Raw genomic sequence first — 20905 nt, 5'->3', positions numbered from 1 at the left:
GCATACATGTGGGCAGAATACTGTATAAATAATGAAATAAATCTTTTTTTTAAAAAGAAAGAGGCATTCTCAAGCTGACATACACCTGTAACTCCAGCACTGGCTGGGACTGGAATGCAATACCTTTAAAAAATAAATAAAATATAGCCAGTGTGGTGGCACACACCTTTAATTCTCAGAAGGTGGAAGCAAGTGGATCTTTATGAGTTTAAGGCCAACTTGGTCTACATAATGAGTTCCAGGGCAGCTGGGGCTTGCAGAGAGACCCCGTATCAAAAGATAAATTAAAAAATTAAAAAATAAAAGAGTGCTTTAACTATAAGTAAAAGTCCTCTCTTTAAAGAGATCTTGGTGCTAGAGATCAAAATTTATGAGTTAGCCACATACTGGCAGACATGAAAGGAGTACAGAAAATGCAGAAAGGAAAGGAAAAAACTTGAGTCAAAAACCTTAGTGTTTCACAATGTTCTCTTCACTTGTTTTTGCTTCAATAGAGCCATCCTTACAGCCTGTACAAGCGAATAAATATATGTGTGTGTATGTATGTATATGTTTGTATGTGCACCTATGTAAAAGCAATTAAAGTAAAAGAGGCTATGAATTTGAAAGAGCAAAATGGTATATTTGGGAATGTTAGAGTAAAGAAAGGGAAGCGGGAAAGGATGCAATTATGTTTTAATCTAAAAAAAAATTAAAGGCCTCATAGTTAATCTACATAAAATTTTTTTGAGGCAAAAAAAAAAAAAAAATCTCCGAAACCCCCTCTGAATTCCATTTATGTTGGCAGTCTACTGCTGGGCAGGAAGCCTGCCTTAAGTGTGGTTTGTATACCCAGCAAGACTCCGTTGGAGAAACTAATTTCTCCTTTGTGAGTGGTTGGGGGTGGTGGCTCGTGCCTATTTCTCCATCTGGGCGCCAGGACTGCGGTCTGGTTGGATCTGAGCAGGTGCTATGCATGCTGCCACGGTTGGCAGAGAATGTTCTCCACTGCAGATCAGGCAATCCACCCATACCAAACAGAGCCAAGGAGTTCATGGTACTGCCAGTCTACAATGCAAGTTCCATTAAAGACAAACAAAAGCTTCCCTTTCTTTGTCTTCCTCCAGCCCATCTTATTTGTTCGTTTGAGACAGGGTCTCATGAATCCCAGGGAAGCCCCAAGCCTGCTATTTGCGACAGACGACCTTCATCTCTGATCCTCTTGCTTGGGCCTCCCCAGGGTTGAGACTACAGGTGTGTGCCACCACGCCCAACTTCCTTTCCATGTATATATTTACTGAATTTTTAAAAGGCATGCTGCCAGCCTGGCGGTCGTGGCGCACACCTTTAATCCCAGCACTCAGGAGGCAGAGGCAGGTGGATCCCTCTGTGTTCGAGGCCAGCCTGGTCTACAAAGCGAGTCCAGGACAGCCAAGGCTAATACAGAGAGACTCTGTTTTGAAAAAAACAAACAAAAAACAAAACAAAACAACAAAAAAAGCACGGTGCCCATAAAAGACGATTGTTAAAGACTAGCTGCGTATATGAAAACAAAGACTACTGGATGGGTAACCCTTCTAAATGGTGGACTCATCCCCCTTTCGAATTAAGCAAATTTATGTTGCCCTTCACCAAATTCTGCCCCAAGCTCTCATGCTCACCCACCAAAGCAAGAGCCACGGGAGCGTGCTTAGCGACCTAACAGATCTTCTCAGGCTGCACCCACTTGGTGACAGCCCTGCTGGTCCTCCAGGGGCCGCAGGCGTCCTCGTCCCATCCCCACCCCCCACCCCGCGCCCCCCGCAGCGGCAGTTCCTTCTAAGTCGCCTGCTGAGTGCTGAGTCGCTGAGCGGCGAGCTCTCCATGTGACTTCAGTTTCCGTCGGTTCCTTCCGCAAGTGCTAAAATAATCTGATGCCCCAGAGAGAGTAGGCAGCGCGGCAGCAGCGACTGCTGTCCAGGAGGCTGGGGCCCTGGAGACGATGCGCCCCGCCGAGCCACCTGGGCCTGCGGGAGCCGTGAGTATTTCGTGCGTGGGCTCACCGCTGCCGAGCATCGCCGGGCTTCTCGAGGTGAGCGAGATGGGGCAGGGTTGGGTGGTGAGACGTTAGGCAGCACCCACCCCACCCCACCCCGCACTCGGGTTCACTCTCAGGCTCATTGTGAAGTTGGGTTTGCGATATTCAGACTCCCTGCCTCTGGGCTGGATTTGGGGGGCTACACATTTGGTGCAGGTCGAAGCCCCTCCCTCAGGAACTCTTAGAGCTAAGAGAGGTGTGACGTGGGCTTTTTAGAACCAGCTATGGTCTGATTCCTGCCTCTGCAGGGAGAATGAGAACGTTTCTGAGCCTCCGTTTTCTCATCGCACAGTTAGTGCTCCCTACCTAGTCTGAGTAGCCGGGCGGACGCTGTGAACACTGAGCAGCATGTGGGTGTTTGCATGCTCCCTTGCCCCTCGACATAAACAGAGACCCACCATTGCACAGACAAAGGCATGGAGACCCATCTACAGTTACACATCTTCCCGGGATCTTCCCGGGATCATTTGTGTGTGTTCAGCCAGGAGAGAGCAAAAGCCCTTCTAGAACCGTTGTCTGTTAGGATGTGACTCTGGCCTACAGCTACCAACGTGTCAGAGGGGGGACTGGAGCCAGGCTCCCCTGACTCTTGCCCAGTGTTCTGCTGTAGTCCTCTTGGCCTCCCGCGGACACAGGCACACACCCATGTACCCACACGCACCCAGGAGCTGGGCAGGAAGGAGCATTACCCTCACAGCGGTTGCTGGCTCCACATTGCGCTGCCGAGATGAACACGTGCCCCACCGTGACTAGGACTGGAGCGGACTAAGGCAGGTTTTCCAGTGTCTCTTTTTGCTACTGACTGAGGTACAGACTGTTTCCACAGCTGCAGGTGTTTGGGGCCTTTGTAGCCTGGGGACACCCCCATGGGCTATATATGTGAGCCTCAGAGTTCCTAGAGGGGGGGTTTAGACTCATGGGCCCAGAAAAAAATAAACCAAAAAAAAAAAAAAAAAAACCCTCAACACTTAGGTTAAAAATAAAACCAATAGCCTCACAGAGAAGGTGCCTTATTTGATGGGTCCCTTGAGGGAACTCCGTGGACACTCTCACACAGTCCTTCTGACTGTCTCGCACATCCCACCATAGAGTGGAGGCCAGACTCTTCTGTAGATAGTTGGTAGGTTGGTAACAGGGGTCCTGCTACATCCATGTGATAGCTATATCTGTCAGCAAAGACTGGGCTCCCAACACCTCGAAAAGCAGTGGTGGTCCTTCCCAAGACATGCTTGTCTGGAACACAGTCACAGGTGTCACTAACTCCTTCTCATGTGCCATTTCAGTGACAACTTCATTTATATATGCTTATGTCTCTGCCCTTGGTGGAATCTACTTACTCCCTTCCCTCCAAACCTTTTCTTGCCTAACAAAAGTCTCTGAGAGGCTCCGGGATAGGCTAGTCAGTGGTTTATGGAAGCTTGGAGAGGAAAAGAAAGGAAGAAAGATAAAGAAAGAAAGAAAGAAAGAAAGAAAGATGAACCATGATACTTCTATCTCATAGAGTCTCTATGAACTCCATACAACCGTGAATCTGATTTCAAGGATCTATAAGATAGGGCCCAGCGATTTGCACATGCTAAGCCAAGACTCTGTCACCGGGGGACATACCTGTTGAGCCCTAGATAGAATTATTTAAACTGCGGGTGACAAAACCCAACTAGAAACAGCTTCATTGCAAAAAAAGGATTCTCTGTGTTCTATAACTGAACCACTTAAAGGCGGTTGCTTCAGGCATGACTGGGTCCAGGTCTCAGAGATGACACCAAGAGTCCATCTGTCCTCACCTGGCTTTGCTTTCCTCTTATTGGGCAAGTCCTGGAGATAGAGGCAAAAGCTACTTTCAGCTTTCCGGTTGGTCCCCATTGCTGTGACTTGTAAAGCAGGAGAAAAGCACCTTCTCCTTAGTGATCTAACCGTCCCTGGAGTGATTCTCAGGGCACCAGCTTCTGTACTGTGTCCAATATAAACCAGTCACTCTGGCTAGGGCCACAAGAAGGCTGTAATGGGGCCAGCCTTCTTCATAGCTTCCTACGCTTGGAGTCAGGAGTTGGGATCAGACCAAAAGAAAAAACAAAGCCCCAAGAAACAAAAAAAACTGGACTTTTCGAGAAGGCATGGTTTGGTTGAACAGTGAAATGTACTCAACACTGCTGAATTACATGCCCCAAAATGGTTAAGATAATACAGTCTATGTGATAAAACAGAGCAAGGGAGAGAGGGAGCATGTGTGTGTTTCCCCAAAAAGCAACCAAGCAGTTGTTACCAGAAGCAGGAGAAATGAATGTGGGTAGTCAGAACGCTACAGGATGAACAGAATCTGGGGCTGAGGCCGAACATTATGTGTCTTCGGTGTGTGACTTCAGCCTTGGCAGAGGGTAAAAAAGAGGAAGTAGGAACTTTGCCCTGATTCTCACCAGTAAGGTGGGCACGAAGAGCAAGGCTGAGACCTGTGATGGGCTCAGCGTGGCCACAGAGTTCTGTGAGGTCCCTGGGGACTCCCCTCCTTCAGCCCCAACCCCCACATTTACCACAGTTAGGCACTGTACTGTACTCTCGCTACTGCCTGCTCCTACCTCTAAGAAAGATAACAATCAGGGAGGGGATTTCTCCTCACGAGGACATCATTTGGGGCTTCGCCTTTTTTTTTTTTTTTTAAAGATTTATTTATTTATTAAGAATACAGTGTTTTACCTGCACATATACCAGAAGAGGGTACCAGATTTCATTATAGATGGTTGTGAGCTACCATGTGGTTGCTGGGAATTGAATTCAAGATCTTTGGAAGAGCAAATAATCCTCTTAACCTCTGAGCCATCTCTCCACCTCCGGGGCTCTGATTTTTTTACACTACTGTTTCTCAGTGAGCCCTTAGGTATCTGTGCTAGCCCTGGTCTCTCCTAATCTTTCCTTGTCTCCCTTGGGTGCCAAGACTGATGGATGACTGACTCCCAGACTTCAGAGTCAGTTAGTGAATAGCTCTCCCCCTGAATGGCTGCGCTGGGGGGGGGGTACCTCTTTCAACTTAGCAAGTTAATTGTCCCAATAACCATCCCCCTCAAGGCTTTTGAAACTCCACAGGGGACCGCCCCAATGACCTTCCTCTTGCTCTGGTTATTGGTCCTTTCTTCTAGTCCTTAAATTGAAACTTCTGTGGCTTATTTCTTTCAAAGCTCTAGCTTATAATTCATCCCGCTGAGGACTGCTCTGCTTCCACAAGGATGCTAATCAGAGTACCAGTAGAATAGATGCTGAGTTGGAAATGGGACCATAAGGGTCACATGTCACGTCCGTGGCTGCTGAATTATAGTGTCACCCTGAGAGTTCTAAGGAAGTGGTCAGTTATCTGTGATAGAGGCTCCTGGCCCCTCATCAACAAATATGTACCTACTTTTGCACGTCAGCTGAACATTTAAATGACAAACACCCCACCCCCACCCCCACCCCCACCCCCGCCACGCAGCAGGTGTACCTCCAGCACCTTCTTACAGTACTGAAGTCAGCTCTGGCCTGGGTGTAATCTATATGACCTGAGACACTATGAGTTGACTATGGCCTCTTTAAACTGTGGACTTATTTTGGCTTTTTTTTTGTTGTTGTTGTATTTGTTTTCTTTTGAGACAGGGTTTCTTGTTTAGCCCTGGCTATCCTGGAACTCTGTAGACCACGCTGGCCTCAAACTCACAGAGATCCACCTGCCTCTGCCTCCCAAGGGCTGACACTAAAGGCCGATGCCACCATGCCCAGCTGAAGTGTGGAGCTCTTATCTGAAAAAGGAAATGCATCGTTCAAGCAAAGTCCTGAACAGATATCTCTGTGTTCATGTTCAAATTTGGCATCCCTATTCACAATGGCCGAAAGGTGTCCATCATCTGATGGATCAGTAAACGAGATGTGGTAGAGGCAGCATTCGGCTTTCAGAAGGAAATCTTGATATATGCCATAACATGGATGGACCGTGGAAGCAATCTGATGTGAATAAGCAAGACGTAAAAGAGCAACTACAGCCCGATTCTCCTTAGAATAGGCGATCCCGGGGGGAAATCCAGGCTTACAGCCGTGCCAGAGAGGGGCGCGTGGGGAAGGATTTTAAATGACAGGAATTTCAGATGGCGTTGACAGGAGGATGATGGCGCAGGATGGTGGGGACGGTTACCTAACATTGAGAATGTACCTAATGCCACTTAGTCATGTTCAAGAGAGTTAAAGGGGTAAATTGTATGCTTATATTACCACAGGGAGCGGGGCGGGGATCACCCCTAGAACATAGAACTGCTGCTAATGCTAAACAGTGAATCCGGGCTGTAGGACCCTTCCCAAGTTCAGGCGTTAATGTCACTGACTGAACATATTAAGTTACAACCTAACTCTTGGCTTTACGCAATCATTTTTTTTTAAAAAACCTCATTATTTGGGAGGGTAATTGTTTATTTGTTTGTTTGTTTCTTTCTTTCAGATAGACTCTCACTATGTAACCCAGGCTGGTCTTCAATTCTCCAACCTCTGTCTCAGTATTCTGAGTACTGGGACTACAGCCATGTAGTAGCGTGCCTAATTTAGAAAGAAAAAATTTAAATAATCATATTACTATCATTTTTTTCCTGGGAATTCAAAATAAATTCTCCTTTCTCTTCTTTTTCTTCCTCCTCCTCCTTCGGTGTATTTTGAGACAGGGTTTCTCTGTGTAGCCCTGGCTGTCCTGGAACTTGCTCTGTAGACCAGGCTGTCCTCAAACTCAGAGATCCACCTGCCTCTGTCACCGTAGTGCTGGGATTAAAGGGGTGCACCACCACTGAGAGGAATATTCTAATTTTCTTTTTAAATTTATTTTTGAGACAGGACCTCACAGTGTAGCCCAGGCCAGCCTGGAATTTATGTAGCCTCTTTAGGTCTCAAACTCATGACAGTGCTCACGCCTCAGCCTCTACAGTGTTGATAATTTTTGTATTTATTTATTTATAGTATAGGCCTAAGCAGAGGCCAGAAAATGTCATTAGATTCCTTGGGACTGAAGTTAACAATGGCTGTGAGCTACCATGTGGGTGCTGGGAATCAAACTCAGGTCCTCTGGAAAGTAGCCAAGGCTCTTAACTGCTGAGCCATCACCCAACCCCCCCCCCCCTTACAGCAGTGTTTAAAGAGTTAAATTGTTTTATATGTATCCTGAAGTATTTTAAGAGAGATGTACTGGTGACCCTAGTGTGTGTTTGTTTATTTGCTTGCTGATGATGACTGAGTCCAGACCTTTGTGCATGCCTGGTCAGTGCTCTTCTGCCGCTCTGCCTCCCACCCTTTTAAAGTTTTGTTTTGAGAGCGGGTCACGAAATTGCACAGGCTGGCCTTGAGTTCACCATCTTCTTGCCTCAGCCTCCTGAATGTTGGGATTAGATGTGATCCACCATGCCCAGTGATTTTTTTAAATTACTTTTACCTGTATTTGTGTGTGTGTGTTTGTGTGTTTGTGTGAGTGAGGAAGTGTGTGTGTGTGTGTGTGTGTGTGTGTCCATGTCTTATGCATGCAGGAGGCCACAATTGGAGGTGAGGGCAACAAATTCTGTGGAATTGTAGTTACAGGCAGTCATGAAGCCCATGTGGGTGCTGGGAACTGAATCCAAGTCCTTTGCAAGTGCAGCAAGTGCTCTTAACCAGTGAGGCATCTCTCTAGCTCCCATCTATTTGTGCTGGGGTTTGTTTGTTTGTTTTATTTTGTTTTTCTGAGACAGGGTTTTTCTGTGTATCCTTGGCTGACCTGGACTCGATTTGTAGAACAGGTTGGCCTTGAACTCACAGAGATCCTTCTGCCTCTGCCTCCGGAGTGCTGCGATTAAAGACATGCGCCACCACACCCAGCTTGTTTATTTTGTTTTTAAGTTTTATCTTTTATTGCATTTTAATTGTGTGTGTGTGTGTGTGTGTGTGTGTGTGTGTGTGTGTGTGTGTAGGTGCCTATGGAGACCAGAGGCATTGAATCCTCTGGAACTAGAGCTGTTTTGGGCCACCAGATGCCAGATGTGCATTCTGGGAACAAAACTTTGGTCCTTTGAAAGAGCAGACGGCTGGGGAACAAAACTTTGGTCCTTTGAAAGAGCAGACGGCTGGGCTATCTCTCCATCTCTTTGCCATCTATTTTAAAAATATAATTAAAAAAAAAAAAAAGATAAGCCAGGAAGTGGTGGTGCAGCACTCAGCACTCAGGAGGCAGAGGCAGGAGGAGTACGAGGCCAGCTTGGTCTACAAAGGGAGTCCAGGACAGCCATGGATATTTCACAGAGAAACATTGTCTTAAAAAATAACAAAACCCAAAAAGTTAAGTAAATGAAAAAAAATATGAATTGAAGGATAAATAAAAACATGACAAAAATAAAGACAGTAAAATGTTATAAACAAAGTAGGGGGTAGGTGTACAGTGATCACTGAGGACAAACTGTATTCAATTTGGCTCTATGCTAAAGTTTTTCTTCATATGTAAATGTTGGAGAAAAGTTACTAATAATTAATAACTACTCAAACTGCATCTCATAAGCATAAAGTAAGATATTAAAAAAAGAGAAAAACTATAATGTGCTATCATAGGTAATTCTTCAACTGAACCATTAGGCAGTGAACAGAGGGGAGCTACATGAAGGATAAATAGGAATTTGGTAGAAGAAGACCACAGAAAGGGTCTTTCCTGCAGGGGAAATGGCTTGTGAAATGTTGAGGACCGCATGCATCCCAGGGTGGCTTGGGGTTTGTGGTCCTGGGGTTGAGTTCATGCGGAACTCGCAGGCTTGAGTTTGAACTGACACTCCCCATTCCCCAGGCACTGGGCCACACCTCCGTGTGCCTCAGGTCCCACGCAGGGATCCCAGCATTTCTACCAAAACTGTGCAACTGTTAGGAGTCCCTGTCAGTTGCTGATCCTTTGTGCCTTCTCAAAGAAACCCTGTTGGAGAGTCAGTATTTTCTTTCCCACTCCAGGAAAAATTAGCCTCTGTTAATGTCTGTGGTCCCTGTGCATGGTGCCCCACAGTCTCCGGGTAGTCATTCACCTCCCCAAGGAGGTCCAAGATTCATGGTCATCTCTTGTGAATGGAAAGAGAGACTACCTGTCATTACATTTTTCCTCCACACTCACTCCATTTGCACAGAAGACCTCTACTTCCAATTGGTCCACCGATACCTGTCCTCACCATGTGTCAGCCCCCCTGAGTGGGAGGGAGGAGAGGGCACTGCTGAAGGCTGTTGGAGATATTTGTGGTGGTCCCTGATTCTATGCCCTGGCTTGGAAGCTCTTGGCAGTCCCTTTTGAAGACAGCGTTTGCTGGCCTCTTCCTAACGTCTGTCTCAACCCAACCTTTTGATACATTATTACAACCTGTGGCGGCTACTGAACAGGAGCCAAATAATGGTCTGAGCTCTCATCCAAGTTCCCTCCCTTGCACAGTTCTTTCCTGCTTCCTCTTAAAGAAGCATAGTGACTGGCCCTTACTCTTGTGGAAGTTACCAGTAGCAACAAACCTATGAGAGGAACTGAGAAACTAATGCAATACAGGGTGGGCGTCTGAAGAGATGATGTGTTTTCTCCCACACGGAGGGGACACTAGGAAGCAACCCACTGCAACGGAGGGGACACTGGGACACTGCCAGCCCCAGTGAGATACCTGAGAGCCAGCTGTTATCATCTCGGCGGGGGGGGGGGGGGGGGGGCACATTTGCATTTTGAAGATCTGTGGCTAGATTCATTCTGTGGCCACGGAGCGGACAAAGCGAGCTGACCTCTGTTGGTTTGGATGCCTGCAACTCATGGTTGTCCCCCTGTCTCAGCTTTGTGGGATTATAGATGTGAATCACTACACTGGTCACGACTTTGGCCCTTGGAGATGCCAAGGCAGCTGCTTTGTAGCGGACTTCGAGGACACTACTGGACCTCTCATGTGCTACTCTGGAAGCTCAGAACATCCCGTGGACGCACCATGGCGTCTCTAGTTTTGCACTTTGCTGAAGGATCGAAGGGAGCAAACCTGCCTGCCTGGAGCTTTCCTGTGTTTCTGGTCCCAGTGGAGCTGCTAGTGTTCTTTGACCTCCGGGGTCTGTAACCAGCTGCCCTCCCCTTTCTTCCAAGACCCCAGGTGGCAGGTGCCCTTCCCTTATACACAGGCTGACTTGCTTTCTCTCAGAGTCCCTTCTCTGTTATGTAGTCACAGCCTCTGTGTATTCATGTGTGTGTCACCTTAAGGTTGACACTGCAACCCACTTCTGATCATCCTTGTCCCCCAGTCCATAAATTCTTATCTCTGGTACAAAATGCCTCTGACAGCTGCCTGCTTCCTTCACAAAGCCTCATTCTTAAGGCTTTCTTTTTTCTTCTTCTCTGGTTATTTGAGGAGAATGTTTTTAATTATGTGGTAATGCATGTATGACACTTGGTAACGGCTCCTTTAGCAAGGAGACTGCAGTCTCTTTCCTGGCAGCAGCTGGGATGGTAGTAACAGCTGGAGGAGGGGCGAGGTGAGGATGGCGTCCTGTGGTTCTGTGGAGTGGGAGAGGGACCCTGGGATTTCCCGGTGAGATTTGATAACTCTGTTATCAAATTTGATAATACTGTTTATCTTGGCTCCTGCAGTGCAGTGTCTCTGAGGAGCTTTCTGTACATATGTAGTCAAGGGGAATATTCCTTGCACCCAGGAACACAGACACACACACAGACACACACACACACACACACACACAGGCTTGTCTACTCGGCTCTATTACTGAGCCAAGCTACACCCCCAGCCCTTTTTATCTTTCATTTTGAGAGCCTCAAAACATTGATCGGACTGGCCTGAAAGTTGTGATCCTTCTGCCTCAGCCTCCCAAGTTGGCTGGAATTGAACAGAAGTCATAGCCTCTGTCCCTACCTGTTCATGGAACACTGCTTCGAGGCCATTTTCATTTGCACCATCAGGTCAGTAAAGAAACAGAGGTCACCTAGACTACTTCACATGGGAAATGTCATGCAGCAAGCAGGCAGAAAGTGATGGAAGAGGCAGAAAGTGATGGAAGAGGCAGAAAGTGATGGAAGAGGCTAAGAAGCCAAACAAATAGTAGCCTCTCGGCCATGCATGCAGGGATCTGTACCCTAGGTAAGAGGGATGAAGGGAGGATGGTGGTCCCAGAGTCTGGGGTCAGCAGGGAAAGCTCAAGGGGAGAGGGGAGGGAGAAATATTTTGGATGCTCCACTCTCCTGTCTTCTATCCACCCACTAACAGGGCTTGGGGAGCAGAGCCTTCAGGGCCTGCCACAAGGGAGCAGAGCAAGTCAAGATGAGGCCATCATTCTGAGGAAAGATAGCTCTTCACCAGCCAGCACAGCCTGTCCTTGGATAATCCTATTCTTTTCTTGAAAACAACAACAACAACAACAACAACAAACAAACCTTATTTTTAGAGGTGTGTGTGTGTGTGTGTGTGTGTGTGTGTGTGTTGGGGCTGAAGTTGCAGGAGGTTGTGAGTCACACAACATGGGTACTGGGATTCAGACTTGGGTTCTTTGCAATATCAGTAAGCATGGATAATGGCTGAGCCATCTATCCAGCCCCTTGTCTCACTGTTGATTGTTAATATAGACATCTTAATCGAGCCTTCCTGGAGAGAGTCTATGCATTTAATTGGTATGGCGATGCAGTCGCCCCTCTAGCCACACTCTTCACTCTGGTTTTTTTTTTTTTTTTCTGTGCTGTCATAGGGATGACACATAAGCACCGCAACCACTCAAGCTGCTCAGTGCTATTTGGAGATCACAAATAATAATTAGCTTATTAGCGGCTTTCACGGTTAATGAGGCACTTTCCCATGTACCATCCTCTGCGGCTCTCATAAATGTCTGTGCCTGGTTATTATCGCTCCGGCTTTATGGAAGAATTATCCAAGTCTTGGAGCCTCCATACAAATTATGGAGAAGGGAGGCAGAATTCAAACTCTGGACTGCCAGGTTCTAAACTCTATAGTCTTTCCATGATATTCTGTCACTTAATGCCAGATGTTGCCCTTGCAGGCATGGCAAGATTCATTCATTCGTTCGTTTGTTCGTTCATTTTCTCTGGTTTAGTTGGCTAAGTTCAGGGGGAAAGAATACATTTAAATTTTGTAAATATTTTGGTATCTCGCAAATTAAAATTACGCTTGTGGGTGTAGTGAGCCAGGTTTAGCTAACGTGCCAGTCTGAAGTGCTGCGCAGCCCTGCAAAGCTGTACTTTTGCCTTGCGCACACGGAGATTTAGTTTGTGAGTATTCAGGCTACAGCAGCGTGCAGCAGCCCACGCATGACAGGAAGTGGAGAAGATTAACTGTGTTGACAATTCCCATTTCCCCATCTCTCCTCCGTGAGCTGCAGGACATTCAGTGAGATGAGAATGTGAGTGAACAATTTTTTTTTTTTTAAGCATCCTTGGCACTTGCTAAGTCTGGCGACCTTATCTCAGAATGGGCAGGGATCCCAAAGTTTCAGGGGCGCTTCTGTGGGGGGGGCGGGGTAAGGCTGCGGGGAGGACACTGAGGACAGGAGTCCAGATGGTCTGCATATGCCATCTGTGCCCTGTGCTAGCCGGGAGGTAGCAATTCATGAACAGGTGCAGGAATGGAAAGGGCTTTGGAGGGCATTCTCAGAGGCTAGCAAGAATGGGATCTGAGTATAGAGAGCCGACCTGGCCTCCAGTGACAGTCAAGGCCGATTTGTGATGTTTCACTTGGTTTTTTGTTTTGTTTTGAAATTATTATTATTATCTGTTTTCACTGGTGAGCATTCAGATCTGTCCAGGATGTTAAATTACCCTTTGAGGATGGGTAGAAATGCTAGAAGAAAAGCAAAAGGGTGAGGCAAAGGTGGCTTGCATGTGTCTGTCGGCCGAAAGGTCTGTAAGTGGCATAGAAGGTGGCAGCGACGGCACAGGGCTGTTAGCTCTCACACTTGGAGGGTTGTCCATGCAATTACACTTACGGGGTGGGAGGGACTCCCTAGCTACGTACCGTGGATCCCAGAGAGGGGGACCTAGGGTGCTCTCAGGCCTTGATCTCAGTCCATTTGGAACCCTGGACATCAGTGTCATCCACGGACCTTTATTCCCCTGAAATGGGTGAAGATGGTGCCCTGTTACCTCTTCCCCGGAACCTTCTGTTGACAGATGTATTGTTTCAAGCCTTCTCATGCCTGCTGTTCTTTGTGCCCTGACCAGACAAGAGCGCTATGACCGCACTTTAGAACTTTTTCATCCAGCCCAAGACTGTTTTTTTTTTTTTTCATTTTCTCAAGTTTTCTTTCCCTATCCAGGTAAAAACATGAACTTTTTGGGGGGTAGAGGGAAGGGTTATATTTAAAAGAGTTAAACAATGTGATAGACATATTTCTGAAAGTCCTAATTCCTCCTTCTCCTCTTCTTCCTCATCTCCTCCTCCTTCTGTTTTTGTTTTGTTTAGTTTTGGGGACAAGGTCTCTGTGTAGCCCTGGATATCCTGGAACTCATTCTGTAGACCAGGCTGGCCTCAAACTCAGAGATCCACCTGCCTCTACCTCCCACTACAGGTGTGTGCCACTGCCACCTGGCCTGAAAGCCTTCTTTCAGTAAGATAATATGTTTATAAGTCCAGTATTATTATCCCACTTTATCCTTCCTACTTTCTTCCCTTCCTCCCTCCCTTCCCTTATTCATTCATTCGTGGCGTGCATCTCGAGCCCATGCATGCACCAGGCAGAGATGAACTTCAGCGGGAGAGTCTGCAGAACAGCAAAGCACAGGAAACTCTCAGTGACCTCAGGCCTGGTACCCAAGTCCTTTGCATCCCCTGTACTGCCCCTTTGGGGTTTCAGAGGTCAGCCACCTGACCATTCAATAGTATAGGCAGAACGAAATGAGTTCTTGCCAGCGGTGTCAGCTAATGTTTGGCCGTGTTGCCTGAACCGAGAAATTTGAGTAATCTGTGGTTTTCCACCTCTTAAGACCAGACACATGTGGGAGTTAGGCTGGCTCCTTCTGCCCTGTCCTGAGCTCTTGGCTAACCTGACTAACGCGGTTCTTCCTGGTTTTCTGTCCACAGAGCTGTGCTTGAGATGGAGTTCCTGCCCCTTTGGCTATGCCTGGGTTTTCACTTCCTGATTGAGGAATGGAGGAGCGGAAGTGGGACAGCCATGGCAGCTTCCCAAGGAGGCTGCAAGGTGGTGAGTTTCTCCTTGGACTTGGACCTCTCTTTTGCCCCTCTCCTGATGAGGCTTTGTCTGCTTGGAAAACTGATGCCTCATCAATCAAAGAGGACAGGGAATGAGTGGGTCAGACTCAGTGTGTACCAGCCTAGTGGAGTACCTGCCCAGTGCCACGTGCTTACTGCTCAGTAGCAGATTTTCAAGATGGCACTTGGGAAGGACTGGATGTCCCTGCCCCACTTTCCCCCTATGTACTGAAGACAAGAGGCCCCAGAAACAGGCCTAGGTCAACTACCAAGAGCCTGGCTAAGCCTCTGGATGATGGAGAGCCACGAATACTGCCAGGAACACCAAGGGAAATGCCCCAACACCTGAGAAGTCTCGCCTGTGAGTTCATGTGTGAGCCAACACAAAGGCTTCAGCAACCCTGAAGAGAGCATGCTCCCCAAACTGCACTGCAGAGCAATGCCTACCCATGACCAAGCTCAAGCTCTGAAAGTCCAGGGGTGGTGGTGGTGGTGCCCTGAGCCTTCACAGCTGCCTTCGGAAGGCTTCCTGCCTGCAAATGGAGAGAGATTTAGGCCATCACTGGGGTCAGTGCCAGAAATTTGCCTATAACTGATGGATATCAAACATCTGTTTGAGAAACACACACCTAATAAACGTTCCTCAAGCCCAAGACTGGAAAGACAAATTGGAAGGCAGAGTCAATACTTATATTCAAGATCTTTTTCAGTGTATTTGGTGCTAGGGAAAGAACGTGTTCTTAAAGTTGATTAATCTTAAATACCATGGCTGTCATGGTTCTGAACTGCTTGTGGCAACAGGTAGCCACTGTGCTTGAGGACACTACAGTATGGTGTGGGGGTCACTAACCAGACTGCTCAGGCTTAGCTGGTGACACTGAAGTCACTCTGTCCCAGTTTCTTCACCTATAAAATAGAAGTAATAATACTATCTCTTAGTCATTGGTGGCACATGTCTGTCAACCCACTACTCAGGAAGTGGAGGCAAAAGGGTCAAGAGTTCAAGGCCAGTCTCAGTTACATTTCAAGTTCAAGGCTGGTCTGGGCTACATGAGACCTTACCAATAATAATGATGATGTTGATGATAATAATAATAATTTCTACCAATGGTATCATGACACTGGGCTGTTTTGGTGACTGAATGAATGGATTACCAGCTCTCGCGATGATACCTGAGATGTACTGAGTGTTTTATCAGTCATTAATATGTTATTATCAGTGTCATCCCAGCTTCATTTGACTGTCACTATTCCCTTACAGAGGAAACAACTGACTAAACTTTGCAGTGGCTATTTGAAGGCTACTAGACACAGGAAGAGAGGGGAATAAAATATGAGCTCTTCCGCCACTTTTCAGGGCTCCACCTGGACTTTCTGCCTGGTGGAAAGCGGTAGGGGCTTGACCATCACGGAAGTCACAGAAATGGATTTTCCCTGGCTCTCATGCTCAGTGCAGTCAGGAAGTTAAGGTAGTGTTCTCCATTGCTCTTCAGCACATTAGCCATTTGACATCAGCACAGAATGGGCGTGGTGAAACCTTCTGTGTGCTCTGGTGACCATGCCCTCCTTTGCAACACTTCAGTGGTCCATGGGAGTTACCGAGGCCTGAGTCCCCTTTGGCTACAGCAACTGTGGAGAAACAGGGTCAGTTACAGGCTGAGGAAGTCCTCTTAAGTACGATGATATCCAGAGAGGCCTCAGGAAAATAAAGAGAGACATAACACCTGTCTCTCAGCACAGGGATTCAGTTTTTTTTAAATGTCAGTTCTCCACTCATTAATGCAATCCCAAGATAAATGCAGTAGGCTTTGGGAGGGGCCGTCAGGGTGGGGGGAACCTGGAAAGGGAAAATTTATCCTAATGTCTGTGGTGAAATTAAAACAAAACAAAAAGCCCTCAAGTGTTCAACAACGAGCATCTTAATTAACTAACACATGCTGATAATTACAGCTGACATGATAACACTTATTAACCATAATAAATGAGATTTACATAAGCAATCACACTCAGTCCTTGAAAACAAAAAATAAATCTATGAGAAAATTACAAGTATAATAGTGACTTTTATCTGAGAGAGCGTCTAGGAGTATCTGAGTTTCTTTCAGTTTTGTTTGTTTGTTTTTGTTTTGTTGTTTGTTTGTTTGTTTTTTGTTTTTTAAGAAAGGCTCTCCCTATATAGTTCTGCCTGTCGGGAACTCTCTATGTAGGCCAGATTGGCTCAAATTCACAGAGCTCCTCCTGCCTCTGTCTCCCTAGGTGCTGGGATTAAAGGCTTGTGCCACCGTGTTCAGTTACTTTTCCTTTCTTATATTTTAGGATAGTATCAGCTCTTTAGTTGCTAGGTTTTATTTTTAATAACCAGATAAAAAATTTGAGACTGCAAGAGGTTAGCTCTCTGCTCAGGGTCAAATTAACATACAGCAGAGAAGTTCAGACTTGAGTGCTGCCTCTAAGCCACAGCGTCTCACTTTTGGGGGACTTTTCTCCTCATTTCACTCTGTCTTTGGAGATTGGGCCAATTGGCACTCATTGGCCTTGTCCTAATGGCCAGCCTATGGGAAATAATGATGTTGCTCTTCCTTTTTTTGTTGTTGTTGTTGTTGTTGTTGTTGTTGTTGTTGTTTGGTTGTTTGGTTAGTTTGGTTTTTTGAGACAGGGTCTCTCTGTGTAGCCTTGGCTGTCCTGGACTTGCTTTGTAGACCAGGCTAGCCTCGTTCTCACAACGTTGCTCTTCTTAACTTTTTTTTCCCCTGGACACCTAAACTGACACCTTCCGGCTAGCTAACTTTTGCAAACAACGTTTCTGTGCCTAAACTTCGTATGTTTTTGGACCTAGGTGGACAGAGCCACTGACTGCCGAGGCCAGAACCTTGCTTCCGTACCCAGCAGCCTCCCGTCTCTTTCCCGGATGCTCGTCCTGGATGCCAACCCTCTCGAGGTCCTGTGGAACCATTCCCTCCAGGCCTACCCACATCTGGAGAACCTCAGCCTGCGCGGCTGCCGCCTGGACCGTATTGGCCTCCACGCCTTCCAAGAGCAACACCACTTATTCAACCTGAGTCTGGCAGACAACTGCCTCTCCGAGAACTACAAAGAGACTGCAGCAGCTCTCCACACTCTGCGGGGGCTCCGCACACTTGACCTATCCGGAAACTCTCTGACTGAAGACGTGGCAGCCCTTTTCCTTCACAACCTCTCCTCGCTGGAGGCTGTGTCCTTGGCAAGGAATACCCTCATGAGGCTCGATGACTCTGTCTTTGAGGGCCTGGAGCACCTCAGGGAGTTGGATTTGGAGAGGAACTATATCTTTGAGATTGAGGGTGGGGCGTTTGATGGCTTGACTGAGCTGAGACGTCTCAACCTCGCTTATAACAACCTCCCCTGCATCGTGGACTTCAGCCTCACGCGGTTACAGTTCCTCAATGTCAGTAATAACATCCTGGAGTGGTTCCTGGCAGCCAGTCAGGAGGTGGCCTTCGAACTGGAGACACTGGACCTGTCTCACAACCAGCTGCTCTTTTTCCCACTCCTGCCCCAGTGCAGCAAGTTGCACACCCTCCTGTTGCGGGACAACAACATGGGCTTCTACAGAGAGCTGTACAACACCTCCTCACCGCAGGAGATGGTGGCTCAGTTCCTTCTTGTGGGTGGCAACGTGACTAATATCACCACTGTCAACCTCTGGGAAGAGTTTGCCTCCAGCAACCTGTCAGCGCTCCGCTTCCTGGACATGAGCCAAAACCAGTTCCGGCACCTGCCGGATGGTTTCCTAACGAAAACACCTTCCCTTTCCCACCTGAACCTCAACCAAAACTGCCTGAAGACGCTCCACATCCGGGAGCACGAGCCCCCGGGAGCACTCACGGAGCTCGACCTGAGCCACAACCAGCTGGCAGAGCTGCGCCTGGCTCCGGGGCTCACTGGCTCCCTCAAGAACCTGCGGGTGTTCAACCTGAGCTCCAACCAGCTCCTGGGAGTCCCTGTTGGCCTTTTCGACAACGCCAGCAACATCACTACAATTGATATGAGCCACAATCAGATCTCACTTTGTCCGAGGAGGACGGTGCCCTTAGACCGGGCGGGGCCCTCCAGTTGTGTGGATTTCAGAAATATGGCCTCTTTGAGGAGCCTTTCTCTGGATGGCTGTGGGCTGAAGGCATTACGAGACTACCCTTTCCAGGGGACCCCCATTACTCATTTAGACCTGTCTAGCAACTGGGGAATTCTAAACGGAAGCATAAGCTCTCTCTGGGCTGTCGCCCCTACGTTACAGGTCCTGTCTCTCAGGAATGTGGGCCTCGGTTCTGGCGCTGCCGAGATGGATTTCTCTGGGTTCACGAGCCTGAGGGAGTTGGATCTGTCAGGAAATTCCCTGACCAGCTTCCCAAGGTTTAAGGGCAGCTTGGCCTTGCAGACTCTCGACCTCCGCAGAAACTCTCTCACGGCCCTTCCTCAGAAGGCTGTGTCTGAGCAGCCTCTGAGGGGTGTGCAGACCATCTACCTCAGCCAGAACCCTTATGACTGCTGTGGGGTGGAGGGATGGGGGGCCCTGCAGCGCCTCAAGACTGTTGCAGACTCGGCCATGGTCACTTGCAACCTCTCTTCCAGGATCATGCGTGTGGTGGAACTGCCTGAAGGCGTGTCTCAAGACTGCAAGTGGGGGCAGCTGGATACTGGCCTGTTCTACCTCGTGCTCATTGTACCCAGCTGCCTCACCCTGCTGGTAGCCTTCACTGTGGTCTTTCTCACTTTCAAGAAGCCTTTGCTTCAGGTCATTAAGAGCCGATGTTACTGGTCCACCATCTACTGACCTGTGTGTGCGCCGCGTGCGCAGGCCGCGTGCATAACACTGCTTTTCTCCGCGCTGGGTCTTCACGTCTGTAGGTGTCGAGTGTGATGCATTGAAGGTTAAATTAAAATTTAAAGGACTTTTATCCTTACTCCCATTAACTTCTTCTCCCACCCTTGTGATTTATTCTCATCGTCCTGGTGAAATATTTATTAAGTGATATTCTGTGAGAGTAAAGGGCGCACCTCATAAATATTTTTAAGACCAAGTGCTTCTTGTGTAATGTTCTTTGATGGGTTCCCTTGGGTTGTTTTTCAATGATCTTTCTTTGGTGACATCCACGAAGGCAGTGGGTGACAGTCTGATGCTACCTGACAACAAATCCATCTCCCGCTGTGTGTCCCAGGAGGGTGAGAGCCAGCACACGCAGGAGAATTCCCCAGGAGGAGACTCCCAAGACACCCCGAGAGGGTCTGGCCCCGGGTGTGAACTCCCCACTCAGGAGACAGCTGATTGCCACCGCATCGAGAAAGAGGCCATGGTGGGACCCTTTCCAGATGCCCTGGGTTCATGTCTGCAATCTCTGGCAGACAGGCATAGCGCTTCCATAGACAGGCTAAGAGGATACTAACTCAGCCTGCCTGTGACATGGGGTAGTGCTTGCTCTGAGGGAAAGCGGAGGCATGTGCAGAAAGGAAGGGAACGGAAGTCGGCTGAGGACCCTCCCACTCCACATCCGTCAGGGTAGGAATGTTCAGCAATCACTCGCCCGGTTCCTGAAGCCCTTTCTCCTTGCATTCTTCCAAGAGAAGCAGAGCGTTTCTGTGCTCCTCTCAGGGGCGGGGGGTGGGGGGGGGGGGGGGTGGGTTATAAAGACACAGTTCTGCTGGGCGTGGTGGCACACACCTTTAATCCCAGTGCTCAGGAGGCAGGTGGATCTCTGTGAGTTCGAGGCCAGCCTGGTCTACAAAGCGAGTCCAGGACAGCCAAGGCTACACAGAGAAACCCTGTCTCGGAAACAAAACAAACAAACAGAATTATATGAAATGAACAGAGGACAACTGAGGTAACAGAAACCCCGCCGACTAGTTTCTATTACTGTGTAGACTAATATCAGGAGAAATGTTAAGACATCAAAGATTAAAAACCAATGGTCTTAACTCGGCAAAGCAGTCGTTTCCCTTGAATGCTCTGCATGAGTGTGTCAGTAAGGCACCATATTCCATCTATCAGTGGCAACCCTTAGATACCATTAGACTTTGCCCTTAACGGTCACCCACCTTTCCTATTGGTGGCTTCAGACGTCCTGCACAACCCTTGCCTAGAGCTGCCTGCGACCCTCTGAAGCCTCTTTTCAGCCCTGCCAGGCATGTTCTCTCAGTTACTGCTCATAAAACCAGGCCCTCCTAATCTCTCTGTTAGTAAGACCCATTCCCTGGGGCCTGCTATATCCCAAGGTGCTAGCTAGCTTCTTAGACAAAGAAACTTACCTGGCATGAGGTAGCACACCGGGCTTTAGTCACCTGGTGCTTTTAGGGTCTCGTGACGAATGAACGGTTGGTCCTACCTGATTAAAGTATCATGGGAATTTAAGCAAAAGGATCTTGGGAAGTTCTGAACACTCTGGGGGAAGCTGAGGATTGGTTTCAGAAAGTGGGTGGGAACACAGGATGCCATGTTACCATTGGTGCCACAGTCTAAACCACGCAGGAGACAGTGGTTTTGAGAATGTGGCTTACTCCTGGATCCACAGTTCACACTGCTGCCAGGTCCACAGGGTCATTGTCACAGCCACTGACTACTGTCTAATAAATGTTCCTTAAATTCTGCTGTGCCGCCAGCTGATACACACCCTGGCGCAAGCGAGTGGTTAACTCACTG

At 48.0% G+C, this 20905-nt stretch overlaps 1 protein-coding gene across 1 annotated transcript; it reads left to right on the top strand.

Moving 5' to 3' along the window:
- The first annotated feature begins 1876 nt into the window (after positions 1–1876).
- Nrros (negative regulator of reactive oxygen species) lies at positions 1877–19059 on the top strand. The gene is made up of 3 exons (XM_051149764.1): positions 1877–2050; positions 14107–14227; positions 17072–19059. The coding sequence occupies exons 2-3, from the start codon at positions 14120–14122 to the stop codon at positions 19043–19045; spliced, it is 2082 nt and encodes a 693-aa protein (XP_051005721.1). The 5' UTR covers positions 1877–2050; positions 14107–14119; the 3' UTR covers positions 19046–19059.
- The last annotated feature ends 1846 nt before the right edge of the window (positions 19060–20905 follow it).

Source organism: Acomys russatus, chromosome 8, assembly GCF_903995435.1.
Source record: "Acomys russatus chromosome 8, mAcoRus1.1, whole genome shotgun sequence".
NCBI lineage: Eukaryota > Metazoa > Chordata > Mammalia > Rodentia > Muridae > Acomys > Acomys russatus.
The sequence above is the reverse complement of the archived record's forward strand: the minus strand, read 5'-3'. Positions and strand labels throughout refer to the sequence as shown.

Excerpts from the sequence above, each read along its gene's own strand:
- Nrros (XM_051149764.1), top strand. The coding sequence starts at position 14,120 with ATGGAGTTCCTGCCCCTTTGGCTATGCCTGGGTTTTCACTTCCTGATT. Across the intron at positions 14,228-17,071 it reads CCCAAGGAGGCTGCAAGGTG|GTGGACAGAGCCACTGACTG; the intron begins GTGAGTTTCTCC and ends TTTTGGACCTAG.